Source organism: Haemaphysalis longicornis, unplaced genomic scaffold (assembly GCF_048455015.1).
Source record: "Haemaphysalis longicornis isolate Haplotype H1 unplaced genomic scaffold, Haemaphysalis longicornis Haplotype H1 scaffold_2, whole genome shotgun sequence".
In the NCBI taxonomy this organism is placed as follows: Eukaryota; Metazoa; Arthropoda; class Arachnida; order Ixodida; family Ixodidae; genus Haemaphysalis; species Haemaphysalis longicornis.
In genome coordinates this window covers 219,157,542-219,181,240 of record NW_027526295.1, presented here as the reverse complement: position 1 = coordinate 219,181,240, position 23,699 = coordinate 219,157,542, and the positions used below count along the sequence as shown (strand labels likewise).

At 45.5% G+C, this 23,699-nt stretch overlaps 2 protein-coding genes across 5 annotated transcripts in view; one reads left to right on the top strand and one right to left on the bottom strand.

The window, feature by feature from the left end:
- Cog1 (conserved oligomeric Golgi complex subunit 1) overlaps positions 1-19,560 on the bottom strand; it is a 32,212-nt gene extending 12,652 nt beyond the window's left edge. Inside the window, exons 1-19 of one of the 4 annotated variants that reach the window (XM_077699379.1) lie at positions 19,426-19,560; positions 19,239-19,336; positions 19,119-19,163; positions 18,972-19,038; positions 18,374-18,456; positions 17,747-17,816; positions 15,968-16,135; positions 15,570-15,704; positions 14,499-14,670; positions 12,946-13,002; positions 12,587-12,662; positions 11,553-11,658; positions 9,894-9,983; positions 6,974-7,050; positions 6,080-6,196; positions 5,305-5,412; positions 3,576-3,626; positions 416-503; positions 127-182 (exon numbers count right to left, since the gene is read on the bottom strand). In XM_077699379.1, the coding sequence (XP_077555505.1) occupies positions 127-182; positions 416-503; positions 3,576-3,626; positions 5,305-5,412; positions 6,080-6,196; positions 6,974-7,050; positions 9,894-9,983; positions 11,553-11,658; positions 12,587-12,662; positions 12,946-13,002; positions 14,499-14,670; positions 15,570-15,704; positions 15,968-16,135; positions 17,747-17,816; positions 18,374-18,456; positions 18,972-19,038; positions 19,119-19,163; positions 19,239-19,321 (1,649 nt within the window). In that variant the 5' untranslated portion in view covers positions 19,322-19,336; positions 19,426-19,560. Of the gene's footprint in view, positions 1-126; positions 183-415; positions 504-3,575; positions 3,627-5,304; positions 5,413-6,079; positions 6,197-6,973; positions 7,051-9,893; positions 9,984-11,552; positions 11,659-12,586; positions 12,663-12,945; positions 13,003-14,498; positions 14,671-15,569; positions 15,705-15,967; positions 16,136-17,746; positions 17,817-18,373; positions 18,457-18,971; positions 19,039-19,118; positions 19,164-19,238 lie in introns of all 4 variants that reach the window. The other 3 variants (XM_077699377.1, XM_077699380.1, XM_077699378.1) reach the window with 3 other exon arrangements.
- A 287-nt stretch (positions 19,561-19,847) lies between these two features.
- LOC144169932 (3'-5' RNA helicase YTHDC2-like) overlaps positions 19,848-23,699 on the top strand; it is a 45,244-nt gene continuing 41,392 nt past the window's right edge. Inside the window, exons 1-3 of the mRNA XM_077699384.1 lie at positions 19,848-20,068; positions 20,157-20,247; positions 22,801-22,994. Of these exons, the coding sequence (XP_077555510.1) occupies positions 19,969-20,068; positions 20,157-20,247; positions 22,801-22,994 (385 nt within the window). The 5' untranslated portion in view covers positions 19,848-19,968. The remainder of the gene's footprint in view (positions 20,069-20,156; positions 20,248-22,800; positions 22,995-23,699) is intronic.

Here is a 23,699-nt window from a genome sequence, read left to right as displayed (position 1 = left end):
CTGAGACAGACAATTTATGACCAAATGTCAGGCCAGTTGGTTACACTTCATTTCTCTCAAGCACACGACTTCAATGACTGCTAATGCCAAGCATATGTGGCAGAAGCCCAGTCAACAAGCACCTACTTGTATGCAGAGTCTCGGAGTGCCCGCAACGATGCTTGCTGCTTCTGCCAGGGGTCCTGTGGTGAAAGAAAAGGAGGGGGCCCTTCAACAGCATTCCCAGTGAACACTTACAAGAACCACCGCCTGCGGCTCTACCTAAAGACGACAATATGTCCGTGTGAAGGTGACTGCTACAGTGTCACAGCACGGCACCACGAGGCTATCACAGAGGCACAATACTGAGGGCACTGTGCCTTTACCCCTTTTCCTTAATGCTGCAATACAAAAGCGCAAGATGTCGACCACTTGCCTGGGTGCCCTTTTTCGAGGGGTAGCACTGACGAAGCTCGGGGCACAGCTCTGCGAAGCCCTGGCATACCTGGCCGACCAAGGCAAGCCTGAAATTAGAAAAGGGGAGGTGGCGTGGAATTACATTATTGCCCTTTTCTTTTAATTATGCCATGATTCTCACAAGGCTGAAGGGCTTGCAGGCACTGCTGTGTGTGTGTTCTGCCTCAATCAATGTATCTACTATCCTTAGCACTGCTTCTACAGGTTGCTTCAGTTCACTAATCAGTCCACTTGCTGCCTACCTTGAGACAAGTGCAAGTCAGGTGCTTCAAATGTGCACGGCTGTGGCTGACATCTAGGATTCTATGTCCTCTGCTGGTTAACGACCCTCCTTAGCATGCATGCCAGGTGCAATATGCAGATTATGATGTTGCTTAAACTTCAATAATAGATTAATTTAATGCTAGTGTGGCAGCACGAGGCAATAAAAACGCCGAGCCACAGATGCACACATATATTTAGAAAACAGGTCAGCAGCTGACGGGCCAGCGGCAGCTATGCCTGGCCGAACACTCGGAGTTCCTGGGGGCACTGACCACTCGCGCAGTGCGCCTCAGAGCGGTGCTTCGTCGTCTTCGTCTTCGTCAATGGTCTTCACGGGCCAGCAGCTGCCGCTGGCCTGTCAGCTGCTGCCGCTGGCCCGTCAGCTGCTGACCTGCATTCTAAATATATGTGTGTTTCTGTGGCTCGGCGTTTTCATTGCATCGTGCTGCCACACTAGCATTTAATCTGGCATTCTAAGGTTAACCAATGTATTCTCATGTATTATGGTTTGTGCATACTAACCGTCTTCCTTAGTATATGCAAGCCATCACAGGCCCAATTTTTGTTGGTTCTGTGCATTTTAGCCTTGTTTCATTTTTGCCTACTGTGTACCATGTTGTGCACTCAAAGACACATTACTGAAATTGTGGTTGTTCGTAATGTCTGCCCAGGTCCTTACCATGCTACAATTAGTCTATAAAATAAAAATACCAACACTGTACTTGTGGGTCTTTTATGTACAGTGAAAGCTTGTTAATTCGAACTTTATTAATTTGAATTTATGAATAATTCGAACTGTACGATTTGGTCCGGCCGAGTCCCTATAGAAGGCTATGAAATGAAAATCCTGTTTTCTAATGTGAGGGGCCTCTTCCATGGATAATTTGAACTACGCGCCACCATGCTGGCAGCTTGCGGCCTGTCGTACGGTCAGAGAAACGGCACCGCTGCCTATGCATGAGGCTGCCATGGCTCTAGAGAGGACAGAAAAACAGAGAGAGAAGTTTAATTAGGTAAAACTAAATTAAAATCCCATAGCGGACGTTTTGGAAGGAGTTTATTTGCAGAATACGTAGATGTGGACAGGAGTTCAGGGGGTGGGGCGTGCTGACAGATTCTGAGGTCAGAAGAGTACTACCTGTCGCTGCCAGTGACTACGAGGAGGTGGCTGACGAAGCACCAAGGCGACCATAGCTCTAAAGTAATGGCCGTATGGAATGCTGCTTGTCTTTCTTCAGTTTCGGAGTACGCTTGTTAGAGAAAAAAAGTTTTAGCTTTAGCCTTCAAGTATAATAAGCAGGTTTCAATCTCAGCCTTTTTCAAGCATTCAATTGCTGACATGCTCTACTGCTCCACAATTGCATTGCACGGGATTTGGGCTTCCCTTTCATTAGTTCAAACTTTTGTTAATTCGCGCTGAGGTGGCATCCCCTCGGAGTTCGAACTAACGAGCTTTTACTGTATTCGCAAAAGGTTCCCTGTACACACGAAAGTAGTTAGTAATTTCACTATCTACTCTATTATTGCCAGCTACCATCGCTAACAAAAGAAAAAAATAATAAAGGGTGTGAGGCCAGAAATAATTCTCATGAGGTTGCTCATAGGGCTTTCCAAAAAATAATTCCCCATAATAATACCCTAAATCAAAAACATTAAAAAAAAGGAAGAAAGGAAGACAAAAGAAGGCAGGAAGCACAGAAGAGCACATTTGAAAATGTCTGTGGGTTTTGGGCTGCACGTATTTGTCTTGATAGGTCCATTGTCATGACGGATGAGTGCAGCAGTCTTTCCAGCTGAGCTAGTCTGGAAGCTTGCCAGCCTTTTAAATTTTGTGCTGCTCAAAGCTTCCAGATGTGAAGCCCCTACTCATTTACTTGAAATATCTTACAGGTCCCATCGGGTAAAGCGAGACACTTGTCACAAAAACAGGAACAAGGAATGGCAAACAATGAACACTAAATGAACGTGAATCAGCAAGTTAAGGTGTACAATGAAGTCGGATAAAGGTGGGCAGAAGGAGAACATGTAGAAGCCAGCAGCAACAACAAGAAATTACATAACAGTAACAAAACAAAAAATAAACGAAAGGTGGGTCGAAAAAAAAAAAAATCGAACAACATAACGGGAACAAGGATGCAAGTTATGACGGGAAAAGAACTCACACAGCATTTTTATAATGCTTTACGGCAAAGACCATTTGCAGCATAACCGTACACAGTGTGGGACCATACGTAGTATTGGTTGTTGTGACCACTGGTTTGCTCCTGATAGAACTCTATGTATACAAATAACATTTAAAATGCAGTCACCTAATGCACAATACTGGTCTTAGTGTTTTATGATGGTATTAGTGTGTTTTATGGGACGGGAAAGCTCACTTATTGACTGGTGTTGCTGTTACATTGTCTTAGTATCGAACAAACAAACAAAAGAAGTCGAAAGGTGGAAAACTATCCAATGCGACATGCGCTCCTCTTATTCCTCTAATTTGGCAGCAAAGAAGAAAAGAATAGAGTAAGCTGCCCTCTAGTGCCCCGCACATTCGAGATGGTTGTCTGAAGCCCCATGATAACCACAACCACTCTTTCCCTTTGCGCACTTTGGGAAAAAGAATATCTGTACAAGAAAGTTATGCCCATAAGCAACTGCTTTTCATCTCTTGCAGAAATGAGGTAATGTGTGACAACATAACAAAGGCTCCTGTTGCCCCGGCAAAACTAATTATCTCGGAACCTTCTCCACAATGCCGAGAAACCTCTGCTGCCGCGACATGTGTTATAAGTGGTCCACACTGTATGTAGGAAAATACAATGCCCTCTAAATTATCACAACCCTACAGAAGGCAGTTTACTCACCAGTCTGCATTAGTTGGACTATCCACTTGTGCTTTTACAAAGGTATGCCACCTGCAACACACATTTTGATAAGTGTCACCCGAACACACATGGTGAGAGTGCGGGAGAGAGCAATAGCAAAATCATTAGGGTTGCATTCATAAAGCCATTCCACCACATTGTAGCATTGCTTCGGAAGTAGCGTATCCTGCATCACACAAAAATTGCTTTGCAAATATGGTTCCAAGTCCTAAAAAAGGATAGAAATAGGAAATGGGAATTAAACACATTAAAGTACAGCAGACAAAGTGGGACTAAGCTTTCGGTGGGGATTCACCACGACTGCTGCTTTTTGTATACCTGAATGATCAAATCAGGGCATGCAAATAATGTAAGAAATGCACAACCATTTGGTCTCATTTTAATACTTCGCCTATGCAAGAAATAAGGGCTCCATCCCTATTTCAGCCAACAGCAATTAAGGCAACATTCTTATCTTGGCGAGAAATGAGGATTTACAATATGGCATTTATAGTGCGTTAGAGATTCGGTTATTGAAGTTCAAATCACCTCTTTTCCTTTATTGATCATTTTAGGGTATAACGCGCCAACGCAACACAGGCAATAAGGCGTGCCGTAGTGGAGGGCTCCGGATTACCGTATTTTCCGGTCTATAAGTCGCACCTTTGTATAAGTCGCACCCCCCTCAAAATGACAGTTTTTCCGGAGAGAGAGAGAGAGAGAGAGAAAAAAAAAAACATATATAAGTTGCACCGGTGTATAAGACACACCGGTATATAAGACGCACTTGTTAATTAGGTAAACTCATAGTGAATCATATCGTTAGAAAGTGTGGCGAAAGTACATGGTAGCAGCGGCCGCCGCCAATGAATGCATCCCCCGGTAAGGAGGGCTAGACACGTGCATGTATACCGTCCAAAGTCTAGATAGAACTTCTCAAAAATGGTTTACTGATACACACAGATGGCGCGTACTTACAGACGGCGTTTAGGCAAAACCATCGAAGTCTTCTTCGTCCGGCTCGCTAACAAACAATTCAGCAACTTCAAGTGGGAGTTCCGCCGGCGCATCACTGTCGTCCTCCGACTCACTGGGGCTCTTCGGTTTACAGTCTCGGACTCAGTTCAGAAAAAAAAAAACGCGACTTATACACCGGAAAATACGGTAATTTTGACCACCTGGGGATCTTTAACGTGCACCGAAATCTTGAACACACGGGGGTTTTTGCTTTTCGCCTCCATCAGAAAAGTGGCCGCTGTGGCCGGGAATCGAATCTTTTCCTTTATTGATTTTCTTATTACTGAATAAACGTTCACCACTTCAGCAAGCATGAAGCAGCAGTTGCCACATTCTGAAGTGTTCAAAAAGACTATTGCAACCTGAATGCTTTCTCGTACTGCCAGCTTAGATCGTAGCATTAAGTCCGCTAGAAGGCAAGTATGTTCCAAAATTTGTGACACGTGCTTGCGGTAATGGGAAGGTCAGCTTGCCATACCTATCTTGTGTTTACCTAATTTACCACAATGTATACCTGCTTTACAACTGCAAATTCATTTTTGCCACAATGACACAAGGGATATCAGTACAGTATTGGCAACAGGATCAGTTTCAATGGAGGGAAATAAAATAGCTTTGGCACTTCCTTTTTTTTTTTCCCTAGTGTCTGCAAGAAGCATGATTAGTGATTTCTCCACCTTAGTTGTAGAGAAATGAGCGCGGAGAAGCTCACCGGCCCAGCATGGAAGTGGTGGCCTCCTCCAAGTGCTCTTCTACCGAGCCCCAGGGTTGCAGCTCTTCCAGAAGGCACTCCAGTTCGGAGCCCAAAGACTTGCACAGGCTGCAGTAGGCAAGAAACAGACGTGTCGGCCAGCTGCCCTCTTATACGAAAAATTAAAGCTGTTCCACTCAATGTGAAAAGTGCAGAGCAGTGATTCGCCATAATCGGCTGTAGCACCGCTATCCACTCACTGCAACCACCCAATGCAAATCAAATTTCCCGCCTTCGCAGTGCTCGCGTGCCCCCTGCCTGAAACTGTGCCAGTGGGAGTTCTGTTATTTTTGTGCTTGCTTTTCCTCCCGCACGCGTCGGCAATGCCCTGCCACTGTTTTTTGCTTACTATCGTAAAAACCAACCCAACGAGCGTTCCTAACTAAATGAATGCGGGCGCTGCAAGATAGCTATGGTTAACAATGCATAAACAACAGCAATTACATCTGGTTAAAAGCCTCAACGACCAACTGAGCATGTCTCTTGTTACGAAGCCTGTAACGCCAATCGGCTGGCTGAACACCCGGACGCATGCGCACAAGGGGAAGAACCTCGGTGGTTCAGGTGCCCTAAATGACTGTTCAGGTCATGGCAAGCACCAAACAGCCTGCTTTGCTTCCCGTGGTCACTAGACAGGCTTTAGTACCAGGCACTCTGTCTTACGCAGAATAATTTGCACGACCACCATAGCAGCAGCAGGGGCCACAAGGCTGCCTCCCTGCTGCCCCCTACTCACGCCTGAACCTGCGGTGCCAGGCCCCGTGTCTGCAGGGCCAGGGTGTCCTGTGAAGCTGCTGCTGCCGCTGCAGCTCCCCAGGTGAACTGCTCGCACGGCTGCTCCAGGGCCGAACCCCTGCACGAAAAGCGAGAGAGGAAGTCAGGCTGCACAGGGGCTAGCAAGTGCACAACATGTTTAATGATCCCTTGTCATCCCTGGGTTAGGTGTTCCAACTGCTAGCTGCCCATAGTTGTGGGAATTTCGGATGGACCGAGTCGCAGCTGGTTTGTACTGAGGGAGGGCCCGCCACTGACACAACGTCAGCTGCTGAAGTCACCTCAGCTTAGAATTTATAACCTTCAAACGTGAAATAAGGGCACGAAGAAACCTCTTGGTTTCTCCTATCGGGTCAAGGTTGGATTCGCACTACATGCCAACACAGGTGCAACGTGGGCTGTGCAACAAAAGCGAGAAATGGAAGGAATGAATGCGAAAAAGGTACGTTTCCTGAGGCCCACCAACAGCGCCAATGTATGATTCACAGACGAAAATACATGTGTGGCCCAATGGGGCTTGATAGGGGCCAAACCCTGAAAACCAAATTTACTTGCACTCTAAATGTAAAAAAAAAAAAAAATTATTAAAAACTTGATTCTTCATTTTTGGGCCCCAAAACACTCCAGGCAGTAAGAGGAACACAGGCATTGTGTGGGCACACATTCTTGCCTGGCCCAGCCGCAGTGCCTACGGGATACAAAAGTTGCATTTACTATTTACGGTGCGTCGAGCACGCTGGAAAAGTCAATCGCGCTTCACTTAAATCCAGATTGGAAGTGCCCGTGTGACAGGGGTATAATACTGCTTAAGTACATCCATGCAATGAAAACGCAAGGAAGTCAGGCCGCCACTCACTTTTCAGCTACTTTTGCAGAGCTGAGGGCTTGCAGGCAAGCGTCCATGGCAGCATCAAGTCGCAGCATCATCAGCTCCTGTGTAAAAGAAGCACATCGCAGTTGAGTGCTTTTTAGCCAACTAAGCAACCTTTTAGACAACCTGTGCTTCTATCTAAAAGCCTGCCAGATTAAGAGGCAGATTATAAAAACTTGCGCTGCACTGATTTTTCTCCTGTTTAGTACTGAAACCATGCTGCTCCTACCAGACAGTGATTGTGGCTAGCACATGGGCAGTCCAATAAATTCCCCCAAACCAGCAATGCAATGATGTCAAAGCAGTATCATAGTTCCTATCACAAGTAAATTAAAAAATGTGCAGAAATCTGAAAAATTGTCTACTAATGCGTAGCATACTTAGCCGCTTGTCTAGAGTATGAGTTCTTTACAGTCAAATATGGCTACGAGTAGTGAAAGACGTTGGACTATTTTATTATTTTTAAAGTTTTTTGTTTTTTTGTGAATGATGTAAATTTATACCATTATAGCGATGAGGTGCGTTTTCTTCACTAATTTTGTATATTTTTTTCCGAAGATGCAAGGCGTACTGCAGGGTTGGTCTGTTTATGCTATTTTTCATACGTACTTCCAACGTTCTTTTGAGGACTTTTCTTTGTTTCATCTTCGGTTTTATGTGGAGATGTATCAGATGCATAATTTCGATTTTGTCCGATCGTTTTTGTGAGAATTTTATTCTATTTTTGTTATTTTTTGGTTTTCCAGAACTTTGTTCGACCAATGGTCTTCATTTACGCTATTGTAACGAAGGGGTTACTTCCACCAAATCTGCTTTTTTTGTAGAAATGCAGGGCGTTACGCAGTTCATCATTTTCACTATTTTTTATTTGTATTTTGAACATTCTTTTGCGGACTTCTTTCGTCTATTCTTCGGTTTTGGGATCAAAGATGTATAAGATGCATATTCTTTATTTTGCCAGCTTATTTGCCGTATTTACTCGCGTAATGAACCCACTCACGTAATGAACCCTCCCCCAACTTGTCTTCTTGAAAATTTACTTTTTTGTCACTTTGAATAAAAAATGCAGGGGAATATGTGTTTATTTCAGCATGGTTGCTGATCCCTTAGACCATCATAGTAACTTGATATCATGCTACAGTACGCGCAGAAATGCTAAAAACGCATTCCAACAAAAAGAAATCTCAACAGTAGCAAGAGACGTGAGCGCGAGTGCCGTGGCTCACAATTTAAAAATTGCGCGCTTGCGGAGCGGAGCGCCACCTCCTGAACGCAAAACGAACCTTTTTGCGCCGCAAAAACGCATGAAGCACGAAACGTACTCCGCACTCCTTCCCCGCTCTTTGTTGCTATGGTTGGTTCTGGCAGAGTGCGAACAAAGCACTAAACGTACTCCGCACTCCTCCGCTCTTGAGGTTTCGTGACTTCGCCATTACGATCGTGGTTATGTTTTTCAGCTTTGCTCCGACCTTTTATTGTGCTCCTAGTGCGCGCCGTACGATGGGCCAGCACATGAGCTACACAGCCGGATTTAAACTGAAGGTGGTGGAGCATGCGTTGACTCACATGGAAACCACGCGGCTGGGCGGCACTTCGAGTACGCTATGGGCGAAAACAAGGTTTTTGGGCGGGGAACAGGGGTCGCCGCGTGTTTCTTGGGTCCAAAGAAGGGAAGTTTACCGGTGTCGGAAAAGAAGGTTTGGAGTGCCTTGATAGCACGCAAGACAGTGCGCTGTGGGCCAACAAATGTGAGGCGGAAAGCGACTTTACTAAGGAGGACAGCTCCATGGCGAGTAGGGACCCACTAGCATGTTGCGAATAAAAAAGAAATTTGATTACATAATTACCTACGTGTTCTTACGAAAATGGCAAGGCTCTGACAGTGCTTCGCTTAGCAACTTTATTGTATGAAATTTCAACCTCTAAAACTGTTGCAATTTTTTCCCGCATAATGAACCCTCCCCCCAAATTCATGCCGAATTTTCTGGAAAAAAAGTGGGTTCATTACGCGAGTAAATACGGTAATGAATATATTATTTTTTCTATTTTTGTTGTTTTCTGGTTTTTCAAAATTCTGTCCAACCAATTACCTCCATTTACACTATTATAACGATTAAAGGTGTTACTTACACCAAATCTGCATAGTTGTGGAACTGCATGCCCTGGCTGTGAGGGGTACTCGGCAAAGAATGCTATGCAAAAACGATTATTGCAGGAGTGCGCCTTAAAGGGGCACTGAAGGCAACTAACGACTTGGGTTCAGCCAAAGTTCCACTGCCCCGTAGCCCTCTCAGTGTTTATTTGGCGGCGAAAGATGCTTTAATTGCAGAGAAATTACCAATTGAGAAACGCATTTCATACCTAGCACCATTTCATTACATTTCACGTGACGTAAACGGGGGCCGGAAATGAGTGAGACAGCGGCATGGTCTAGCAGGAAAACTAAAGCCTACAAAGTGAATCATCGCAGCCGCAGGAGCCACCAGTCGCGCTCTCGGCGCATGTGACGAAACAACTTGTCCGCCCTATACGACCGCAGGCTGCCTCTATGTGAGCGCCAACCTTGGTTCCACATGGGACATGCAATGGTGGTTAAACAATGTGGATGTGCCACTTGGCCTTTTACTCAACCTACAAAACCTCCAGTGGACAGTGCAACCGCAGCGAGAACGACGTCAGGGGCGCTCTTATGCTTTGCCGTCTCGTTACAGGTATTCTGGTTTTAGTAGCTTCGATGCACTCGGCTTGATACGTGGCACCATCTGTTAGTTCCACTTGTAATCGCGCCCAATGCCTAATGTGAAAACAAGCCTGGGTACTCCAGTGTATGAGCAGGACACGGAGGATTGACACTCATGTTAATGAACTCATTATACCAGTGGGCATGAGCAATATGGAGACCAACCGTGATGCGATTTGACACATGAACGCAGAAGAAGCGGTCCCACGAAGAGAGCGGCTCCCCCAGAACCTGTGATCCAAGCTCAGCTTCCTCCTGTACAAAAGAGGAAACAACAAAGGAGATGCCATAAAACCACAAGCTTACTGGCCTGGAAATAGAAGGACAGCATTATCATAAACAACATTATTGATAAAAAAACCGACTTTCTTGCTGGTTTGTTTTGCTGTTGTCGATGTTGCAAAACCTTAATCTCAGTGCAGTGTCTAAATGCAAAAATTTCTATACGAAGAGTTCCAAGACAATCCTATCAACTATGTTCAACGGTACAATTAAGTAAAGGTAGTGTGTCGTTAGAATCCCAGGTGCAATAGAGTGCCCACACGTGAGCTCAATAAAGTCAAGCCCCCTCTTGTGATTTATTACAGTTATGTATATAACCATGCAGCGTTATGTGTAGCCCTGGCAATTAGGGGTGTGTGAATACTCAAATATTCGAACACGAGTCGAATAGTACCTCCACGAATAATACGATTCACGAATTGAATATCCACTATTCAACTTTGTAAATAGTCGAGTGGAGTTTCCGAATGTTCCTGGCTTTGTGAAAGTGAGAGACGTCGGCACACGCTAACGCACTGCTGCTACATGGCAAGTGTTTCATCCAAATTGCGCTTTCAACGAGTGCGCCTTGCAGAGGCCGTAAATTTTATCTTAATGCACGGAGTTATCTGCGATTGCATCAATAAGATCTTTCTTTCGTGCCGTTGCCGTCGACTCTGGTCGCCATTTTGAATTCAGCAACCGGATGTTTACGTTATTGCAGCTTTGGTAAACGGCCGCCGTTTTAACAGTAATCTGTTAAATCAAAAGCGGTTCTGGCTGTTTTTAATGCAGTTGGTATATGGCTACCGCGTTTACTTGTTTTTTTAGACCACAGTGGAGAGTGCAGGCTTGTACACGGTGACTGTAGCACGAGCTTTCCTTCTGCTACGTATAGTTCACGCTTCACACTACCCATGTGCTTCCGAAGTGCTTCAATGTGGTCCATGATTGTGGTTGTGCAGTGTTTTCGCGTCTTATTGTTCATGCCTGCAAAGTGCTCACTTTTGAGTTACAAGGCGCTGAATAGTCGTTACCCATGACTGCGGTACAGCAACTCCAGTGCAAGTCGCTCTTTTTTTTTTCTCTTCTAAATGTGTACCGTGCCCGCTCCGAATTCCTGGAGCATCGCCAATGCGAGCTGAAAAGTGCGTTCTCCGGGTTGAAAAAGAATGTCATGTCTCCCGAACCTCCTAAGTAGCTTCTGCTTTTGCACAAAAACCTATAAAATATCGAGGCCTGTAAAAAAAAATTGATATTCGATATTCGATTCGATATTTGGCTTTCTCTTTGAATTCGATTCGATATTTTATTTGAACGTTACTATTCGGTATTCACACAGCCCTACTGGCAATCAATCTGAATCGAGAGAATACAAGGAGGAGCCTCCCACTGAGTCTACATTCCGCACATCAGACATCTGAGGTGGTCATTAACAAGTGTCAAAAGTATGGTTGCTAGGCAGCAACTAAACTACACAAGTAGTATTCACACATTCTGTGGTGGTACTCCTCCCGAGCCTGCCAGTCCTCGTGCCGACCTACATGGGGAAAACAGTAGTACCTTCGGCAGGCGTTCCCGGAGGTCAGCCCCGAGCCGTGCCAGCGCCTGCAGCGAGTTCACCTGGCCCAGGTGGGACACAACACGCTCCGCACTCTGCTCCTCCACCCTGCGAGAAAGAGAGCGCGCCTGCTGCACACCAGGTATAGCAAGCAGGTGTCGAGCAAGCCTTCCACCCTCCCAGCTGCCTTCATACGTCCAGCTCACGATCTACAGCCACGAATGAATCTTCTCGCCAAGTCCTGGTGCTCGCACGGCAATGCTCACTTATGTTACATTTCACTTGCACTTAGAATGCACAGTTACCACAAATGACCTGAATACCGACTGATGTTTGGTGGCCACAAAAGCTACTAGTACGACATTAAGCCAGAACTAACATCTCAAGGGAGCATCTCAAGGGATGGAAGACCAAAGACGTATTTCTGTGAATAAAGAATTTGACCAATGCAACAAAATGATAGCAAATTGAGTGAAATAATGTCAGCACGCAGAGATTAAAATGAAATGATTTTTTTATTGATATGGTGGCCTCCACCAAACTAAGCCTTCTGTCAGGACTTCGGCATATGTTAAAGGTCCCCAGGTGGTGGCAAGGTGTAGCTTTCGCACGCAAAATGTCGATCTGGACAGATTAATTAAGGCTGTTTTTTTCCCCCACACTATTGAAACAGTGCAAAGCACATTAACTCGAGGTGGTTTTCCCTCCACTGCAACAGAATTGGTTACACACCACAATTATTCTAGAAATGGCTACATTCTTAATACAACCAGTTCTAATAACTGCGCTGTTAAACTATGCTTTACTAGAGATGGAAACAACCAGACATTGAAAATGAGAGAGTGGTTGCATTAGTAAACACAGAAAATTAGGAGTTTAAAACTTCAAGAGCAGCACAATGGCAACAGTTTAATTTTTACTTTATGTGGAGGCTCTCAAGGCACAGGGATCGGCCAACTGGCCCAGAATGCCTAATCGCTGCGAGCTTACTTGTCTACAAACTGCGAACTTACTGCGAACATCGCTGCGAACTTACTTGGCAACAAACTGGCGACACTCCTTTTGCAGCACTTCCAGCTCAGGTGCGTCAAGGTTTACTTGAACACGAAACTCTACACAGAAAGAACAATAACAGATATGTAGTAAAGGCTCTTACACGGACAAAAAACGTGACGCTCATCATGTAAGAATGATCCAAGAAAAATGTAGAATACTGAAGAAAGTTGATGCCCATCGCGTTCTTTCATATGCCTTGTGGCTGCTTGCTGTTTGTTTTGGTTAAGTAACCAGACGATTTAAAAATTGGCTCATGAACTGTAACAAAGGGCCTTTCTATTTCAAATATTCAAGGCTGCTAGAATGTCTATGAAATTAATGCAGGCATGCAGTTCTTACCTCGGACAGGTGCTGGGGCATATCGGAATGATGGGCTCTCGGAGAAGCTTACCAAATCTGCAAGACACAGAAGTGGACCTGGCCATTAGACATGCTTACCCGAGTGACAGTTATTACTAGTACTACTAATTGCTAGTTATTGCAAGACTAATCCAACTGTTCTGAACCCACCTTGCTGCATCTGAATAATCCGAGAATTACTGGAGTAACCACGCAATGACGAGAAGTGATGACTCTATGCATGAACTACTCAGTAAGGACACTGCTCTACTACATTGAGATACAATGCAATGCAAGAGTAAGTACAGTGCAAATGGAATAAGAGATACCCTAAATGCTCAATGGAACACTGTATTAGCATTGCGCAGACCTCGTTAGCTGTTTCAATTCATAGCACACAAGCTAGACTGGCACTGTTGTTCATGATGGCATTAAACAAGGCATGCTTCCTCTGGGTATAAGCAATCCAATGACTCAGACAAGGGAAGAGTTAAAAAATGTTAAAGTAATTACACATACTCTTATTTTTCAAAAAATACCGAGGGAACAACTGGAAACCCATTTCAGATGCTTCAACATGTTTCTCAACTTTTGAATTTAACACTGCAGAAGGCAAGGACTTTTGCTTACATTTATTCAGTAATGTGGTGCAATCAAAAGATGGGTTTGAACCCACAGTTTCTGCAATGTATGCTGAGCAAAAACAAATGATGGAAATTACTGAAGCTCATAGAATAGCAAAGAATAAAGTAAAATGTGTTGCAAGCTTCCCTTTTGTTGTACTTGCAGCAAAAAGAAATCTCCCATCTTGATGATTTGTAATTGTACGTTGCCAGCATTCTCATGACCAGATCAGTTCTGTAATCGCTTGTTTTGCTTCCCTTTTTCTTGTTTTGTTGCATTGGGATTTGCTGTGTACATACGCCAGACGTCAGATCAATAAATCTTTGTCTTTTTGGGCTGTTCGACTCGAGAGTACAGAATTAGCACTTAATATCCCTGCAACACGGGCACTTCCAATCTGAATTGAAGCAAAGCACAATTGACTTTTCGGGAGCGCTCGACCCATCACTGCTCCTACATGGCATGTTTCAATCTCAATTGAGAAGTTGCATTAGCTGCACTCATGTCCACCAGATGGCGCCAAAAATATATTTCGCGGCCAGAGCCTGGTAACTTTGCATTGTCGTAGGTATACGTAACTGTATAAATGTTATTTCACGTTTATTTGAGTAATTTTTTAATACAATTGTGGCATTAGTTGCAGTTGTCCCCTTCTGTGCCATTACTCAGCGGGGACAAGAGTATCGCCGCTTTCGCCCAATCATGCTTGGAAACCTCAATCGCTCTTGGGGAACAAGGAGTGAGTTCGACCGGGATCGGGCTCGATTATGATTGAAACTGGCGTGTAGCAGCGCCTGATCCAGATTGAACTCGATCTGGATCGACTCAATCGCGATTGAAAGTGCCTGTGTGACCGGGGTATAACTTCAGCACCAATGGTTTTTAAGCATCCATCTGAAGAAAATCCTGGAGTCAGCAGCAAGCCTTACCGCAAGCATTGCTTTTGGTGACCTCGGATATCCGTGACACCAGTGCGCTTGGCTGTGACGACAGGAACGCAGTCTGCACCAGCTGAAGGGTCGACACAAGCAGGGTGGCCAGACCGCACAGCTGCTCCCTTGTGGAAGCATTGTCTGACCCCAGCAGTTGATCCACCAGGCCCTGAGGCGAACCACATAAACAGAGTCCGTTACACAAACAGAACAAAGTTGTCGAGCACTCTTTTTCCTTCATTTCTTTTCTTTTTCACTGCAACATTCACTTTGTTCACGAGAGGCAGGTTTGAAAGACTATTTTAATCATTTATTAAAAATGTCCGGAAACACGTTTTGATCATGGTCAATAAACTCATGAAATTTTGAGGTTATGTGCTCAAGGATGCCTGAGCTGAACATCCCTTTTTAACACACATCAGAAAGCTCACAATTATGCTGCCAAGATTATTTCCACCCCAACTTTCCCCCCTGTACTTATTTAGAATCCTTGCTATCCTTTGTGCTGCTTTTGTGTGTCATTGCTGTTTTACACGTCATGGAGCAGAGATCCCCGCTATGGACAGCCCTTCCTGTGCGCTACTGGTAATGCCAAGCATCCTCTTTGCATCATCTGCTCATCATTGATGGTGACACCTTCCACTAACTAGTGCTGTCTCCACTCAAGTGCTCAATACAGTGAACGCCGGTTTCTGTTCGTAAAAAATGCCCAAACAATGCTTACACATGATGTCTTAAAAAGAAGTCAGTTGCACGTATGAAAGGTGTCGCCATTATGCTGCTCACCAACGCATAAACCAAGAGTCGTTCACTGACATGCTTGGGGTCAGGCCAGTCACTAAATTGAGAAAGCAGGGTGGTACTTTAATAATGGGGCTTTTCGACTGTACATTTCAGATTCACTGCGGACTTCCCCAGAAGCAATTTGACATTGGTTTTTTCTTATATATTCCTATGCCATGGAGAATTCTCAGACTACCCACATACTATCTGTGGTGATTCTAACACTGCAAAAAGAAGAGCCCTAGTGTTACGAACAGTGCCATGGCAACCACTGTTTGCACTGACCAGGCGGCGCTGCAGGAACTGGGTGAGCAGTTCCGTGAGGGACGAGCCCTGCAGCAGGGTCAGGCCTGCGAGGGACTCCAGCTCAGCTTCCCACAACGCTGACGGCTCCAGAGAGAGCAGCCGTCTCCAGCAACCCTGAAAAATGGAAGACACCAGTGCTGAAACTGCGCTTGAGTCGAGATCAAGGATCAGCAAAGGTCTGCAACAGCCTGCCACTCTTCAAGCCTCTCAAATGTATCTTTCTAGAATGGAACACAGCAGCGTCACAGGTTTGACGTCTCCAGGCGTGCATGAAACTGGAAGTATCGTATGGCACGCGCCGTCTCTTGCAGCGGAAGCTGCCAAAGGCTGCAAGCGAGCGTGCAGCGGCCCTTCCCAAACAGCCCAAAGAGGCCCACCTGGTTGAGGCAGTGTCCGAGGGAGGCGAGCGAGGTGCCCTGCCGGGAGACCAGGGCCTTCCAGGGCTCCAGGCCCGAGTGCAGCTGCAGGTGGCACAGCACGTGCTGCCCCAGCCGCTGAAGGCACGCCGCACGGCCCCAGCACTCGCGCTCTGCCTCGCCCCACAGCTGCGCAGTTCCCAGGTGGAAAAGGGGAGGGAGCAACAATGCACCAGCAGGAGAAAGGGGAGGGACTGCTACCAAGCAGCATAGGTAGGGCAAACAAACAATGTCCACGGGAAGGAACGGGACAAGTGAACACTTTGCACTGAATATATACAAAAAATTTGGCCACCTTCACAATTAAGAAGCAAAAACTGAGGAAACGACGGAGCTGGTGGCTTGCCTTAGCTCTGCCCATCTTATCGGTTGATTGGACACTAATGCCGCTATGCACTCACCGTCTCCTTCAACTAAAAGAACACCTGCATGTCAGAGCTCACGTCATCACTAGGCGCAGCCATTCCCTGAAGTGCGCCTCCCGACCCGAACATCTGCACCGCGACGCGCATTCCCAACTCCTGCTCACTGGCTCCTTGCCTGTTCGCCACTTCCCCTCACACTTCTTAGCCTAGCATTTTCCTCCTCTCTACTTTGCTGCACCAAGTTTTGAGCAACATCCTGCACGAGTGGTACTCAAGTTTAAACAAATTTGCTGTTAAAAGAAGTTCTTGAAAAACTGTGACACTAATAAAGCTGCTGCTCGGCTGCTCACTCTGTCAGTGAATGTTACTTGTTTTTGCAATAGCCCTACAGTTCTTCTCAGCATGCCACATGAGCACTTTCAGCTGCATTGCTGTAAGAGATCCAAATTTAATATCAGCAGAAATTAAAATTTGTCTTTAAAACATTTTGCAACTACATCCAATGGCAGTAGGTTCTCCAGTAAGCTCCCTATACTGTTCGCATGAGTAGCAGCATAAATTTGAGCCCCAGCCCATAATTATAATCTTCTTCGCAAACATTGCTCTCACAGTGTATGGAGAAAAAGGCATGTAGCATGTACAGACTGTCTAGATAAAACATTCCACAAATTTCCCCAATCCCTTTTGGCTTATCTTAACGGGAGTCTACTGTGGATTAAAATCTTTGCTTCCCAAGCTCCTCAAGAGTGGTGGTTCAATGAGCCCTACACTCTCATGGTCTACATGCGCTCCAAATTAGACCCCACAAGCTTAAGCCCAGTTCAGGCCATTATTTTGAATAACCTTACCAAGTCCCCACTTTGCAAGCATTAATCAGGCTTAAGAGTTTTTTTGTTGTAAAAAATTTGCCACGGTCCATTCGCAGCAAACAAATGAAGCTCTCCATTGCTTTTAAGCATACAGGCTGGTCACAAACAGGAACATTTGCAATTATTGAGCAGAGTCGACACGACTTAGAATGAACAGCACACAAGATTTTACTAGAATTTTCAAAGAAGTATGCAATAGTAACTGGGTGAGCCTGCTTTGAAAGCTTGTCACATCAACAAAGGGAGGTAGTACTGTGTACATGTGTCACTCGTTCCACCCCAGAATATAAAAAATACCGGCTCCCATTTTATGCAACAACTTTCGAGCTATCTATGCACGTCTATCTCAGTGCAGTTCCCTGACTTGCAGGTCTCACATGTCCCCACTTTTTTCTGCAAGTCTTTCATGTCAAGGCACCCACATGTTCTTGCCATGGAGCACTTCACGACACAGCAAAGATGACATAAATTGTTGCCGCTGTATTTTGGCAGGGTTAATGTGTCACCTTTGAAGGGAGGTCCACCAGAAGCTTCACTTCAGCAAGGACCGTGTAGTGATGAGACAGCGCCCAGTGCCTAGAAGCACGCAAACAAAATATAACCCGGAGAAAATACCAGAAAAGTGCAAAACGGCATGTTTAATCTTTGGAGAACATGGAAGAAAAGTGGTGCTTACTAAACACGTCCATTAATATTGGATTTGTAGGTGGGGTCGGGTAGGTATAAGTAGCAGTTGTGTCTAGCATTCCGTCCAGATGGAACGATAACCAGTGCTAAAGTTCCGTCCAGATGGAATGAAGTGCTGTGGGTAACCTCTTGTCTAGACGGAATCCAACTGAGAGCTAAGTGTTCCGTACAGGTGGAGCTGATGTTAAATTAGTATAGTTCTTAGTTCTGTCCAGACGGCAGGAAGACCGGCTGATTAGACGCCAAGTCAGGTCTTCAGATTTGGTCGGTCGATGGGTTGCGGATAATAGATAATCGGATAATAGAGCCAGTGCACGAGCAAACATTTCACAAATCTGGATTCCAATGTATGTGTTGGCATGCTAGTTATAATGCTGCGCAAATTGGCAATGGAAAAGAAACTGGAGACCATATGAAAGACGACATAGAGGTGGTAGACATCTTACTCGGAGCGGGCAGCCGCTGGTGTTGAAGACTTGCTCTGTAAGCTTTGGCACTGGTCCGTCAACTGGGCCACGTATTGCTTGACCTGTAGAGGCGAGATCAGCACATAGGGCGAATTAGTGTGAACACGACAGATTTAAATGCTCAATGCATGTTTCTTGTGCAAACTATTCGAGCCAAATTATGAAGGTTAATTTATTGTAGTTCAGAAGATTCAAAGAGTGAAACAAAAAAAAAATGATACAATTTTGAAGTGAATTCATAACATGAAAACTTGCGATACGCCGTACAGCATCGATAGTACTCAGCTGACAGTACGTGCACAGGTGCTGTTCACGACAGGCTTGTGTTGCTGACAGCTGCAGATCTGACAGCACTGCTCTTTCGTGCGCTGCCTAGATAATCAGTGGTCTTCATTTTGTTCCCTATTCAAGACCGCAAGATATTTCAGCGGAAGTTTCATGTTGATAAGTCCGCCACACAGCAAAGTTTTATGAACCCCCCCAAATCAGTAGTCAGTGAAGCCGGTCTAGTTGTTTATGTGGCCTGGAACTTCAAGCGCTAGATAACATGATCGTAACAGGTGACGGTTCAGCTTACATTCGCCGATGTCTGCTGCATCTGACCTATGGTGTCGGCAGCTTCGATCAAGTCCCGGTAGCGCTCTCTGTTATGGAAACGAGAACACAGCACGTTTGACGTGTCCAGCTAAACTGAGACGTCTGACAAATGCGACGGCAAACTCACCCCACCATCTGCCGCAGATCTTCCTTTTTCCTCTCAATGTCGGCCCTGCGAGAAAACAAAACGTGCCAGAGCACAGGTCAATAGTATTCGAAAAAGTAAATGACTCGGTGAAGGGCTTACCTGATGCTCTGTTCGATTTCATGGATCTGCTTGATGCCGTACTGCTCAAAAAGCAGGTCCGTGCCGCCTGATACGAGCTTCATGGCGGCCTAGTTTGTCTAAAAATAGAAAACAAGAGCGTTAGTTGGTGCTGAAGTTCGTTCCTTTACATGAGTACACACGCAACCAGTTTTTAACGTTCCACTACCAGCTGATTGCAAGTAGCACAACTCGAGTTCCAGAAAAAAATTCGACTGCTGCTGCTTCTCGTGATGATGATAATAAGGTTGGTGGGACAGCACGAGCTGAGTCGGTGCATGTGTGTGTGTGTACGTGCTTTGTTTCTTGTGTAAAGCACTTTCACGGAGCACTAACAAACAAAAATGTTCACATTTGTGTTTAATAACTGCCATAAGTAGCTGTCTATTAGTCCTACGTGATACTTGTGCGCCAAACTTTCGAGTTGCCTTACACACTGGTACTAATGACGCTAATGAAAATCAATCTGTCATAGAAATTGCTGAGCGCAATTAGCTCCCAAAATTCAATGAACTGTAAAATTGTTAGTTTGTGATACTGAAAGCAGCCATCGCGCATTTGAACACTTGGGTCCTCTATCGCCTCTTGTCTACGCCGACTGTCGTGTGTCGACAGCTGACTCGCTGACTGTTTGAATCCGATGAGAGCCCGAGGCCAAGGGCTTCGAGCAGTGAGAATTTGGTGTGGGATCGCGTACTGACAGATTGTCAAAATGACTCGTAGGAATAAGAGGAACACTGCGGTCGGCGAAGCATTTCGAATAGCGGTTACGGCAGCGCTTCAGAAGTTTTACCAAACCGAAGAACAGAAAGGTTTGTCACCCGAAAAGCTGCCTTCGTGTGTGGTGGTTGCTACCGCAAGTGCTGTTCTTTTAGGTCATGCCAACGTTCGTTTTTGCAGAGTATGAGTTTCCGTCGTCGTTCACGGCCGAAGAGCGTGCCTTCATACACAAGTATTGTCTGTCCCTGGGCCTCAAGTCTAAAAGCAGAGGGTAATATTTCGCTTTGTAGCCTTCTTGTTCATAACTCCGTCGTAGTACGACCGCCCGAGTTCTGCCGCTGTTTCAGAATGCGCGTAGAGTCTAGAGACGTTCAAATTAGTGGCGCACTTTCGTCTTCTGTTAAATACTAACTAATACAAGGCAAGTTCAAAGTGGACGGTAAATATTTTTGTCTTGTAAATAGAACAAACAGAAACAAAGAATGCAATGGAGTGTCTTATTCCAACAGAAGGTTTCCGTAGATTGCCGCGCTATTGAGTTTTATGAACTAGCTACGGCATCAACTTTAAGACATCCGAGGTCGTTCGAGCCAAGCCATCGCTGCAGCGATCGCTTTGTAGCAGGCCTTTATGGTACGCCGCTTCTCTGTGAAAAAGGCGGTCCGGCTAGCGAAGGTATTGTCAGAAGGACGCAGGTTGGTAACTACATACTGCGAAAAAAAAAAAAAAAAAGCTTCCATCCCGGAGTTTGATGAAGCTGCATGATCGCCAGAAAAAAAAAAAAAAAGACATTGTTATACAGTGATTTGCTGTTGTCAGCTCTTAAAATTCTTAAAAGGCAATCGACGTACTTCCAGTACTGTGCAATACTGTCGTAATACTCTGCACACTAAAAGTAAAGATGTCACAATAATAAAGAGCAGTCTTGTGGGCCTGAGTATTAACGCTCACCAATGGCTACGTTCATGCTTTTCTTTTTTCGCTGTGTCTAAAGGTACATTGGACGTACCCCAAACCCACAATCTAAAGGTACGTCGGATGTATTTTGACCCCAGCAGATAAAGATACGTTGGACGTACGCCGCTCTCAGAATCTAAAGCTACATAAAGCTACATAGGATGTACACTGATAGCGAGAGGCTAAAGATACGACAGATGTACACCGACTTCGAAAATATTACGGTACGTCGGACTAAAGTCCGTTCTCCAATGAAGGGACCTTACGACGGACATGCCCGACACCCGGAGACTAAAGAAAGGTGTGGCGGACTTAGCCGGTGGATGACAGCACAGGCCAGTCGGATGCACCAGCAGGCCGCAGATGTAGTCTGAGGTTGTGCTATGTGGTTCCCTCTGGAAATGCAAATCCGGTACCACGGAGGAAGAGCCTCCCGGGTGGTCCCTTGCTATTTACACCGGACGAGATTGCCGTAATGCAGGGGTGCCTAATGTAGGAAGTTTACCACTGGGATATTGGTTGCACGATTGTTTTTCTTCAATCCCGCCAGACTGAAGTGCTAGGTTTGACCTGTTACTTTTTTTGTGTTTGCTTTTACAAAAGACAACCAACATTGCCACGATTTTTGCGTCATTTTTAGAAGATGGACCTCCCGAGATGCCAGCCGCTGCTCTCGTAAGTTATCCCCCGCTCGCGGCGCGAAAAAAAGCGGCCCCATGTGCAGCTTGTGAGCTGTGTCTGTGTTGCTTTCATTAAGTCTGTGTTTCCTTGACCAGCCAAAACAGTGTTTTTAGTGGCACAACCCACAACTGTGAAAAATTAACTCTGTGCGCATTGTAATCCTTGCTCTTTTGTAATGAGTTCATCATGAACCTGTCCTAAGATAACTACTGAGCGGAATGGCTGGCTGAATTCAGAAATTTAAACCGTGTTTTGTTCACGCTGTGTGTACCGCGGTACCAATCAGGCTCCATCGAGTGATGGGTGCAGTGCTTCGTGTAATGAAAGCAGCGTAATGCATGCCACGGCAGTCCATCTTCTAAAAATGTCGCAAAAATGCGTGGCAATGTTAGTTGTTCGTAAAAAAATTGTAACAGGTGGATTCGAGCCTAGCACTTCAGTTCGGAAGTTCGAGGCGGTACCTCGTCACCACGGAGCCAGGCAGGATGGCACCTCTTAACAGACGCTCAAGAAGATGAACAATCGTGGGACTAATATCCCAGCGGTAAATTTCCTACATTAGGCACCCCTGCATTATGGCAGTCTCGTCCGGTGTAAATAGCAAGGGATCACCCGGGAGGCTCTTCCTCCGTGGCACCGGATTTGCATTTCCAGAGGGAACCACATAGCACAGCCTCAGACTACATCTGCGTCCTGAGGGTGCGTCCGACTGGCCTATGCTATCATCCGCCGTACCTTTCTTTAGTGTCCGGATATCGGGCACAGCCGTCGTAAGGTCCCTTCATCGAAGAACAGACTTTAGTCTGACGTACCGTAATATTTTCGGAGTCGGCGTACGTCCGACGTGTCTTTACCCTCTTACTATCGGTGTACATCCGACGTATCTTTAGCCGCTGGGGTCAAGATACATCCAATGTACCTTTATATTCTGGGATCGGGGTACGTCCGACGTACCTTTAGACACAGTGGTTTTTTGCACAGCGCACAAGCGATTGTCCCTAACCTCTTTAACAATTGCATTTTGCTCTGTGCATAAAAGTCAGCTTATCTGGAAGATATGTCTCTCTATTGGGGTTTTGCAGGCGAAGACGAGATAATCGAAAGCTTAGGTCACATTCCCGAAGGAATATTTTAACATGATTTAGGTATCGCTGTACAAATTGACTAATTTGTTGCTTGATTGCAGGAAAGGAACAAACCGGTTCCTGACGGCCTATAAAAAGGTTGGCTCAACAATAGTCCAGAATGATGCAGGCTTCACTATGGGACCCCTCTCCTGCCAGTACGCCTTGATGCTTCTACAGAAATTTCCGGTCAATGCTCATGAACGCCAAGAGCTGCTGCCTCCCACTGAAAGGGATCGACTGGCTGGCCAGGAAGGCAAGTGAATCTGTGTCCTTTCCTTCGAGTCTTTTCATCGCCCGCCTACGCAACTGATATCCGTGTCTGTTGCTGTAGAGAGCAATATAAAGGGAAAGCTGACGGCAAGAACCAAGTGATGCAACCCATGGTTGTTTTTGTACAGTAGAACCTCGTTACAAGAGGCACTGTTACAAGCGACATTTGAAAATGGTTTGGTTGGTTTTCCAATGGTGACCATGTTAGCATTGCATACGAGAGACATGGTTACAAAAGACACTCTGTTACTAAGGACAACTTTTTTGGGTGACTGGAGTAAATTCTTCAACTATTTAAAGGACACATGATGAATAGGGGATGGTATATAAGGGCCTTGTGAAAAACTGTCCTGAAGATAAAGCTTGGGCTTGCATCCAAGAGACCGCAGAGATTCCAGAAACTTTTGAGGAGTTTGTGTTTGCAAATGTGGACCTTGTGTGTTCGAGAAGCCTACAGATCGTGTGATCTTGCGCAAGTAAATGGTGCCTTCGAGGATGAAACAGAGGACTAGGATGAGGAAGGTATTGTCGGACAGAAAGTGTCGGCAGTTAAGGCTGACAATTGTCTAAGAGCACTGTAACGGTATTGTGAGAACAGGAACACTTGCGAAGAAGTGCTTTACCTACAAAAGTTGGGAAGGAAGCTAATACATCTGCAATCCCTAAAACTACAATGAATGACTTTTTA